General features: G+C 38.0%; 1 protein-coding gene across 1 annotated transcript in view; it reads left to right on the forward strand.

Annotated features, from left to right (window-relative positions):
- LOC119791791 (histone deacetylase 4-like) overlaps window positions 1-10,289 on the forward strand; it is a 59,976-nt gene extending 49,687 nt beyond the window's left edge. The window contains exons 20-25 of the mRNA XM_038298099.1: window positions 180-277; window positions 4,426-4,544; window positions 4,780-4,913; window positions 4,994-5,078; window positions 6,770-6,917; window positions 8,055-10,289. Coding sequence (XP_038154027.1) covers window positions 180-277; window positions 4,426-4,544; window positions 4,780-4,913; window positions 4,994-5,078; window positions 6,770-6,917; window positions 8,055-8,076 — 606 coding nt within the window. The 3' untranslated portion in view covers window positions 8,077-10,289. The remainder of the gene's footprint in view (window positions 1-179; window positions 278-4,425; window positions 4,545-4,779; window positions 4,914-4,993; window positions 5,079-6,769; window positions 6,918-8,054) is intronic.
- The last annotated feature ends 280 nt before the right edge of the window (window positions 10,290-10,569 follow it).

Raw genomic sequence — 10,569 nt, forward strand, 5'->3', positions numbered from 1 at the left:
TTGCTACAATACAAAGTTTTGCAACAGCAATGTTGATTTTTGCAAACGTTTTGACACAAATCTGTCATCGTCATGGAATTTCTCAAGTTTCACTAAGAGTTGTTTGTTTTTCTTAAATTTCTTAGTTTTTTTTTCTTCTCTCTCTCTCACTGATTTTTTTCTGCTTTGATTTGATGCAGGTCGGTGTAGGTACAGGGAAGGGCTTCAATGTCAATGTGGGATGGAATGGTGGTCTGGACCCCCCAATGGGTGATGCAGAATACCTAGCTGCATTCAGGTACATATATACATTTTTTTTCTGCTTGCCGTTGATTGCTTTCTCCTTTATGGTCTAGTAAAATAAAAAACATACAATAAAGGAAATCATTTTTTCCCATCTTGTATGTATCTGATATTTTACTCAGTTATGTGTTTTCACAACTGAACACATAAATAAGTAGATAGGATTGAAAAATAAGTGATTAAACTCTTGAGGAAATTCAGGAAAAACTTTATTCATTAAATGAAAGGTATAATGACTTCTATTATATCAATTACAAGCTAAAGCTCTTAAATAAATCATAAAACTTTAACGACCTGGTTTATAATAATTGTTTTATATGTAAAGCTTTTTTATTTATAATTCAGTCTATTCTAATATTTGATGTCCCTGGAATCTCTCTTCATGCATCCTCCTTATCTCTTTCAGCTTTTATTGGGTTCAAACAGGACCATTTTGTTTGAGAAACGGCGACTCTTAAAGGACGATATAAAAGCCAGGTTTAACCGTTTGATGAGGTCAAAACAACAAATTCAATTGAGTGCTTGTATATATCTATTTTTAACCTTTTTCTTTACATATTTCCAAAAAAAATTCTTCATTGGAATGTTTAATTTATTGGTTTGTTGGTTTGTTTTTCTGTGAAAGCTTAACTTAAAAATGTAAATAAAGCTCAGTTTTATTAGTGAAATTCAATTAAGTGTGTGAAGGAGTATAGATGAAAATGATACTAAATACTTAAACAATGTTACATCTCTACCCATGTTTAAAAACAGAGAAATAAAAATCTCTTACGTTTTCACCAATTTAAAAGCTATAAAGAACATAACACACAGTTATCTAGTTGCTCAAATGAGCCCCTTTATTACAAATCAATAAAAATCAATATGGATCACGTAGATTCTCAGTAAATATATAGATGCTTTCTGAAAGCCTCAAAGGTTTGTTGGAGAATATTAATGAACACAGAGCATCATAAAGACCAAATAATCACAAACTTATAGAGAGATTTAAAATGCTACTTGGTTATAAAAAAAAATCTCAAGCTTTAAAAATTGCTCATGTCAGAGTAAAAATTATCACCTGAAAATGTCAATACGCAAACATCAGGGATTCTGTATACAGGAAACACTCTGAAGAAGATGCAGAGTGTTGGCCTAGTGGGTTAGAGCACCTGCTAATGCTCTGAGCAGGTTGCAAATACCTGGTCTGGTCCCTGCAGCCTCCACTCTGGGTTCCTGACCAAAACCCTTAAACCCTGATTGCCCAATGCTCCCCAAGAGGATGGGTCAAAATGGGATCTGCTTAAATTTAGCTTATTAACATACATGAAAAAGATGATGTGTGGTGGAAACCCAATTCTCCACCATGAAACATGTTGGTGGAAGTGCCATGGTAAATACTGGATGGAGCTATATATAGTGATTGATTATTTTGTATATATATATATTTTCATATTTTTCTCTTTTTATTATTGTTCTTGTTTTTGTCTGTTTATGGACCATAATTGTGTCTAAATAAAGAAATTGATTGATTGATGTAGGGCAATCCTGAAAGAAAACTCTTTTATGAAGCTCAAAAAGCATTAAAACTGGAGTGACAATTCACCTTCCAGACTAGAACATACAGCCAGATCATACAGACATTAAGGCATTCATAAGCTGTAAAAAAAAAAAAACCACTGAATTTTCTATATCAATTCCAATGGAAGCCGTTCAGCATAGCTGGGAAATGCCTATTTAGAAACGCTGTAACCCTCAGTCTGAATGACGCTCCTTTCAGATTTTGATTTGTGCAAAAATCACGTTTACACATTTCTTTTTGAAAAGAATGCATGGAGCAGTGTTCATTCTTTCTTCTACTTCACAATTTTTATTTTTTTATTTACATAAATGTCATGTAAGCTGCATCAAAGTTTGTTGGTAGTGACAACATTTTGAAAATACTCCTTGGAGTTTGAATACTTTTAATGAAAACTACATGTAGTTTTTGGTATTTGTTTGGTGTGTTGAGTTTAAGTTCTTGTTACAAGAGCTTATTTATAATGGAAATGGGTTATAGATGCAAACCCCTCCCTCTTTAGGGTGGTGGTCCTGAAACCCATAACATTGAACATTTATTTCATGTATTCTGCCTAAAATTAAACTTTTTGTTAGTACTCAAAAACAATGGAGAATCTGTTTAAACCTGTTGGATTTGATCTAGTTTTTCCCTGCTGTGGAAGTGAAGCCAATACAGGCAAAAATGGGTTATGGATAAGTTAAATGCTAAACGTTACAACTAGGTGCTACCCAAGCACACCTTTTCTCCAAACAAATTCTTAACTTCATTCAAGTCTTTAGTCCCAAATGGATGCGGTTTGGTGGTACGCTGCGCTGTAATGAACACAGAATGCATCTGTCAGCAGCTCTGGCTCGCCACCAGATGAATAAAACGCTATGTGAGCTCTTCATGGTGCTCGCTTCAGACGCAGTGGGTGGGCCCCTCATCGCAGGAAAGATGCTAACGAGCTAACCCATACTGGTAAAATCCCATCGGCTCAATAGGATGTCTTGAAAACACTATGCCCAGTGTTAACTGGAGTTCTGGGTCCCGATTAAGAAGCAACCGGTCCTTTTCCTGGGCAGGCGTCTGGCTTTAGTATTTTTCATCCCATTTAGGAAATTGCAAGTGCTTTCATGTGTAAAACTTCCTCAGTTAACCACAGCATAGTTCTGTACTGCATTGTGCTTTCACCATGAAACTTACATCATGCAAAGCCTGTCTAAAGGGTCCTGGTGTTCCAGGACCTTTGTCACATAATATTCTGGGTTCAAGCAGGTTTTTTAATATTACTTAAATCAACCCCGATGTCAGAAAAAAGTCGACTGTCACCTAAGAGTGTTATTAATGCTGAGTAGTATGATGTAGGGTTAAAAAGGAAAGGATGCATCATGATTTGACCTTAATGCAGTTAAGCCTCTTTAATCATGTGCCAGTTCTGTGGCTCCATATGATCATTTAGATGACAGGGTGTTTTAGACTGTGTCTGTCTCTTTTAGATGGAAAAAAAAAAAACTTTGCTGTTGATGTGCGTCTGTTTTGGGGTGTGTTTAGTGCAAGAAATACTGTGGTTGGGACTCCTTTGCAATCAGCAGAGAGCTCATCATCACTGAAACCATGACGTTACACGTTATTAAAAATGGTCAGAATCTACGGGAAGGTGCGTCCAATCGCAGGTAGCACAGGCAACTTTTATTTGCAACTGGTAACTGACAAACAATGAGCTTATGGAGGGAAGGAGAACACAGCTGAAGAGAGGAGAAGAAGCAGGGGGTGCATTGTTAGGGAATCCAAAGGCGGCGTAATTAGGCCCAATGGATCCCAGATGGCTGGCTGTCAGTGACGTGAGAAGAGGGACGAGCTCCTAATAGGAACCAGACGCACACAAATGCCTTTGAACTGCCGCTGAGAGAAAAAGAGCGAATAAGAAGGAATCAAACGCGGCATGGGCCATTCGCTCTTGCTAAATAACTGGCAGTGGGAGAAGAGAAGAAGGAAGAGGGAGAATATGAAGCCTCGAAAATGCCATCAGCTCAGTAGAGTGCACAATATCTCAGAAAGACGCAGAGCATTTGTCACTAATGTTTGACACCTGTCTAAAGTCAGATCTTTGTTTTTCTGGCTCCATAATATCATCACAGCTCTGCTCAGCATTGGAACAGTTGCACACTTTCACACCTGGGAGGCGCTCCACCTCTTAGACTTGGCTGTCTTCCAGCAGTTGATCACAAACTGAGATCAAGCACTTGAAGCTTTGCCTTTGATAATTTTTCTTTTCATCATCTTGGAATGGAAGAGTGTGTTCTGTTCTGTGAATTCATGCAGTTAACAGTCCAGAAAAGTCCTTCACTGAAAGGATGTTATTGGAAATTATTCACTTCTACCATCCTATGTTTTTATTTTTGCAGTTCTGGCATCTGAGATCTTGTTTGGGTTTTTTTTCCCGCTCTGAAATGATTCCAGTCACATCAAGACATCTCCATTATACACATCGTTATATTTTATTTACTCCTAATAGCTCTGCTGAGCACCTGTTGAAACGGTGAACATGAGCTCAGATTTCCCTCAGAATCAGAGCTGTCTAACATGCAGAGTTTGGTTAACAGCCCTCTGTTTGTCCTCAGGGCTGTGGTGATGCCCATCGGCCACGAGTTTTCCCCTGATGTGGTCCTGGTCTCCGCTGGCTTCGATGCTGTCCAGGGGCACCCATCCTCATTGGGAGGTTACACGGTCACAGCCAAGCGTAAGGAGCAGCCAGACTCTTACTCACAAGCAGCTAACATTCTGATTCCCATCTGTAGATAAGTCTGAGGTTATGTAAACATTTTAATCCAACCATCTCATCAATCCCTTCTGACACACATCTATTATGTTGACATAATCATGACATGAGAACTAAAATCATCAGCTTTCCCAAAATGTGAAGCTTTTATGTCATTTTTTAACCAATCGGTGTTTCTCTTTTTGATCTTCACCAGTTTTTGGATTTTTGACACGTCAGCTGATGTCACTGGCGGGGGGCAGGGTCGTCCTCGCTCTAGAGGGGGGCCACAACCTCAAAGCCATCTGCGATGCTTCTGAAGCCTGTGTCAGTGCCTTGCTCGGCATGGAGGTAAGATGTGTCATCTCTCATTCCCTGGATGAGCACAGCGTGTCCCGTCATCAGATCGCTAACTGTGTGCTGTGTCTCAGGTGGAGCCTCTTTCCCAGTCACTCTTGGATCAAAAGCCCTGTGAGAACGCAGTGCGCTCTCTGCAGAGAATCGTGCAGATTCAGGGTGAGGAAACATCAGGTTTACTGCAAAGAATTAACATTTCTATAGAAAAACAGTCAACTAAAGCAAAACATATTCTACTTTAATTTAATAACATGAATTTGGACATCTCTTAAAGCACAATTAAAAAGCATCAGGTTTATTGCAAAGAATAACATTTCTATAGAAAAACCGTCAACTACTTTAATTTAGTAACATTAATTTGGACATCTCTTAAAGCTCAATTTAATCCTTTATTCAATAAAGATGAATGTCTAAGACAAAAAGAATCTCCCAACTAATATTTGCTGCTCACAGATTCTCTTCTAATACAATATTAAAAAGAAGTATCATTAAAACCTTCGCATGAAAATATTCCAGTCTGAAAGAGAAACACCCACCAACAATTTCAGATGTAATTGCAGCAACACATTGATTTCTGGAGGGATGAATATATTTTCTCTCCTCCTTTACAAAGTATTCAAGTCACATATCCTTCATCTTCAGCTGGTTTCTCACACGTGATCCAAACATCACTAAATGGAAGTCTGTGGTCGCAAAGTGACACATTTTAAAAATAAGTTCAGGAATACTTTTATAAGGCCCAGCTGCAGAGTTTGCAGCACTAATTGAGTAAATTCTGTTGTAATGAGTCTGGGGCACACAAACAAAGAAACTCCAAGTCTTGCAGATAATTTGTGCAACAACTGTCACAATAAATAGGAGCTGAAGATAAATTTCTCTCTGTCGGCTGGAAGGGCATTTAAAGGCTCAGATCAACAGATATTTTTCAGAAGAGGATTTATTCTGGCCATATTCTTTGTTGTCTTTGATGATGAATGAGGTTTCTGTTTTTATTATTTGCTAGTAAATCATTAAATATGGACCCTATAAACACCTTATAGAAATGAGGATTTAAGTCACTCTTCATATAGAGGAATAAATCATATCCTATTTTTATGGTTTATTGTTTTCCTGTCTACTTTTGACCCACCAGCGTTCCTTTAGCTCTGTTCTCAATAACCCCCTAAAAAAGTAATTTTTTCACTCTATTTAACACTTTTTGTGCTGTTAGCTTCTGCTCTCTGATCACCTCTCCTCCCTTCCAGCCCTGTCTTCCATCCCTCCAAAAGTCCCACACAACACACACACACACTCGCACACAGCTACCCTGGCTCCAATTATCTTCAAACACTTCTCTGGCACACGACCTTCGCAACATCCCCTCCTGATTGCACACAAATGTTATCCCAACCAAATTAGATTAATTAAAAATATTTGAATAGCCACAGGAATGTTAAGCCCATAATTCAGGCCTGGGGTGAAGTATATGTAGGTTAATGCTGAGCCAGAACACACGCACTTATAGAGGAACAAAGTTACAGTCACTGATATTTTTGTTATCCTGTATTTCCCCCCCATTGTATGACATTGTGTGAGCCCTGAGAGAACAGACTGAATCTAGGTTTACATTTCTGAAATTATCAAAACGGATATTTGGACCAGGGGCTGTTTATTCCGCAGTCTTTGCTTATATTCGCATCAAACATCTACATCTAGTAGATCAAACACCAAGCTGTACTTTCGGGTAGTTCAGGCGCGTCCCCTCAAGGGGCAGTTAGGATGAAAACAGGAACCAATCCAAGGCTAAGGCCATTCATCTTTTTTTTCCTCTCTTGTTTCTTTTCTCTTCATATTTTTTCCTTCCCTCTCAGGTAAGTTCTGGCAGAGCGTGAGGGATTCAGCCGCCACAGTGGATATGTCCTACCTGCAGGCACAGAGACACCGGCTCAGGAGAGACTCAGACAGCGAGGCAGTCACTGCCATCGCCTCTCTGTCAATGGGCTCCCTCACCTCAGAAAGGTACAAAAACACAAAAAAAACATAATCATTATTAGTTTTACGCTTATTATTTAACTGCTGATCTAAATGGGTTAAATATAAGAATTTTTATTTTTCGAAACAGCAGTCAGATAGTTGGATATTTAAGATAAATTTCTTGAAAACACAGAAATTAAATCGTTAAAAGGCTCTGAGAGAGAGCAAAACCTCGAGCAGGTAATAAGAAGGCTGAACAGAGCTTCGGATTGGCAGTTGTATACCGTTGAGCTTTAAACCTCTGTATCTAAAGGGACTTGTTGGATTTGGAAATATCCCAGTTAGGGTAAAGATCTAGTTTTTAAAAAGTACACTACCTGCATGCCACTCCCACTGGCATCAAAGGCCTAAAAAATAGGATGTACCTTGTTTGATCACAAATAAATCAGACTTTTAAACGTCTGCAATGTTGGTTGAACTTAAGAGAATCTCAATGTTATCTCTACATTAAGACCTGGTTACTGTGGAGAGATTCCTGATTTAATTAGTTGCGTATTCTGGGATAGAAATTTGTCCTAAAGCCCTCTGGGCTCAACAGATGTCAACCCATCATTTTGTCCTTGTTTAAAAAAAAATACATAAATCCAGTTTTAGGACACTGTCGTCCTAGCACAGCTTGATGTTTACAAATTCATGAACATTTGTGGCAAAAAGAAAGGAGCAATCGATATTGTAAATTTGGATATTTGGAAGTAAAAATAGGAAAGAAAAACGAAACATTTAACCTGCTAGTTACACCGTTGTATTTGTGTTATTTTTTTTTACATCTATGCTATAATTTACACAGTCATTTTATTGTTTTCTGTAAATGGGCTGCTGTTTGTTTTTTACCCAGAATATTTTTAATGTAATCTGAGTGTTAATAACTGGAAAGTATTTCCTGTATGTGGACTTTCCTGTACTGCACAGTTTATTCTGCCTTTTCTGTTATCGTTCTTTTCAGATTTTTTTTTTGTCTTGTTTGTAACTGTGTGGTTTCCTTTGCATATTTTCTTGCATATTGCCTCTGATACACCTGAATATCCTCACCTATTTATGATATTTCTATGTTACTCAAATTATTCACAAACATGGTTTTGTAATCTATGTGTAACACTTTTTTCTTTTTTTTCTTTTTTCAAGGAAACCGCTTGAAAGAATGTGAAGAAAAAAAGCCTATATATATATATATATATATATACGTATGTGAATGCATCTTGATCATCACTGGAACGTGCAAACCTGCACTACTACTGTCTGCAATGTGACCACTCTGATTCAAACAGAGGAGCAGTGTTGTAGACATTCATGTCCTCAGAAGATCTCTGCAGCCTTTTCCCAAAAAGTGACATCAATGGCTAAACAATAAAAGAAGTTTCAAATATGCCCAAACTCTGAGTAATGAAGACCTGGTGTGACAGGATGTAGCATGAGCAGAGATGAGAAACCGTTTCTGATTGCGTCGAAATCTGCACAGACCACTGAGACTCTTATTTTAAATAAGTCGTGTCGCCGGAGAAGAGGATGACAGGTGAACCACGATCACTTTTCTGCACGTGACATAGATCAAATGAAGGACAAGAAGAAGAAAAAAAGATTGGTTTTAATCTGATCGGTCTCTCTCTGATTGCTCTCCGACTGGACAAGAAGCATGTGAAGCGTGACCACAATCAAGCATTTTTTTTTGTTTGTTCTTCTTTTTACTTCATTAGAATATTCGTTTATTTGACATATGGCACACATTTCTGTGGATGTCAGCATGCATTTTTTTTTTCTTTAAAGAGATCCAGGGTGAAGCTACAGTGGAGTCTGAGATACATATGTTTCATATTGTTTTCTGTGTCCACATATTTTCTGAGATCTTTTCTTTCTTTCTTTCTTGGCCTGTAAGCAGAGCACATGCAGCAGGGGTTTAAAAAGCTGCAGTTAGTGTTATCACCCTCTGACAGATAAAAGAAGACTCATCGTCCTTTTATAAAAGTACATCTTAAATATGCAGACACAGTGCCATACTCGTGGCATTAGTCCCAGTTTAAAGCTAATACCTTAAACAAGCTGGGGCGTCGACATTATTGAAGGCATTCGTGCATTTGAACGAAGCTCCAGTGCCTTTTGAAACTAAAGTTTTACATGCACTGCTTTTAGAGACACATAAACAGTTTTTACTCGTCTTCTAACATTGAATCAACTTCAAAATGTCCTGTTTCAAGTTTTTAAAGTTACTAGAAATTAGCCATATTTTCTCAATATCAGAATAAATACACACATTAAGACTAGGATGCCATTACCTACTTTAGGTAAGCTGGGATGAAGGTGTTCTATTTTTTGATTGGTTAAATCACATAAAAAAAAAATCTGACCTTTTTCCATGTTGTTGCACAGGGCAACATGGAAAATTCAATTATGCTGAAAGCTCATATAGGGAACTGTTGATGTCCACCAGACAGATTCACCCTTGGTTACAATTTCCAGATGCCTGGCAATGCAACTTTCATATATTTAAAAAATATATGCCAGTATAAACTAACATCACTGGGATGTCTAACTGTCAGACTATTCAGGTTTCTGTATCACAGAGATAAACTCCTTTTCTGCTTGTGACAAAGCTGGTTGAAGCTGCTGAAATGTGTTACTTATGAAATGAGTCTTGTGCTTGGAAAGCCTTAAAGGCCATTGAGTGAGAAAGAAGCAACAATGCACACAGGGACAAACATCTGGATTAGTGGAGACATACCCTGTGGTCTGATGGTGGTAAAATTAATGTGCTTGGCTATAACGGCCTCTGTCATTAAAGCCTGGCCACCTGAGAGCAAATTGTACTGTGAAACTCCTGGTAGGAACAGGTGTACCATATGGAAAAGTTATTTCAATAAAATACTAAAACAACTTGTCAAGATATCCTAGAGAAAGGTAAAGCTTTGTCACAAGCATTGTAGCAGAAATAACATCAGTGTTGTTGGAGAAACCAACACAAACCACTGATCTCAAATAGAAAGTTAGAGAGATGCACAAACAGGACCCATTTACTGCAACCCTGTAAGGAGGAATGGGCCAAATTCCCAGCAAACTGCTGTCAGGGGCAATATTTTACCTGTAAGCTTAAAGGGATGTTCCAATACTAAGGCAAAGCACTTAAACTTCTGAGCTCAAAGCAGAAAAAAACAACATAGAGAACAATATTTTTCTTGCATTTTCCAAATACAATAGTTGAAGTAATCCTAATGGACCTCAAACAGGCATAATTTAAATTAGTTTAATGTCTAAAAGTGAGAACGTGTTTGGTCTTTGGACAAACATTATGTAAATATCTTGTATGCAAAAAAAAAAAAGACACATCCAGGGTGTTTTAAATTTGACTTCAAGACTTTCCACACAAAGTGCACTTACACCCCCCCTCAGAGAGTTCAGTTTTGATTTTGTAAATGTTGCAAAGTGGACCAGTGTTTCTTTCCCTGTGGAGAAGCATTCCTGCTGTGTCTTTTTTGGTTATTTTGTATTTTAATGTGGACAATATGATGCGTGTTTTCATCTGTAATTTACTCAGTCTGTATACTGTCAGTATCAGCGTCGACCAAACGAAGACTTTTGTCGGCTAGGATGGAGCAATAATACCCGAGGTAGTTGATCATATAGTCGATGATATGCACACGATTGGACA

The sequence above is a fragment of the Cyprinodon tularosa genome, unplaced genomic scaffold, assembly GCF_016077235.1.
Source record: "Cyprinodon tularosa strain WSP-4 unplaced genomic scaffold, ASM1607723v1 ctg40, whole genome shotgun sequence".
Lineage (NCBI taxonomy): Eukaryota > Metazoa > Chordata > Actinopteri > Cyprinodontiformes > Cyprinodontidae > Cyprinodon > Cyprinodon tularosa.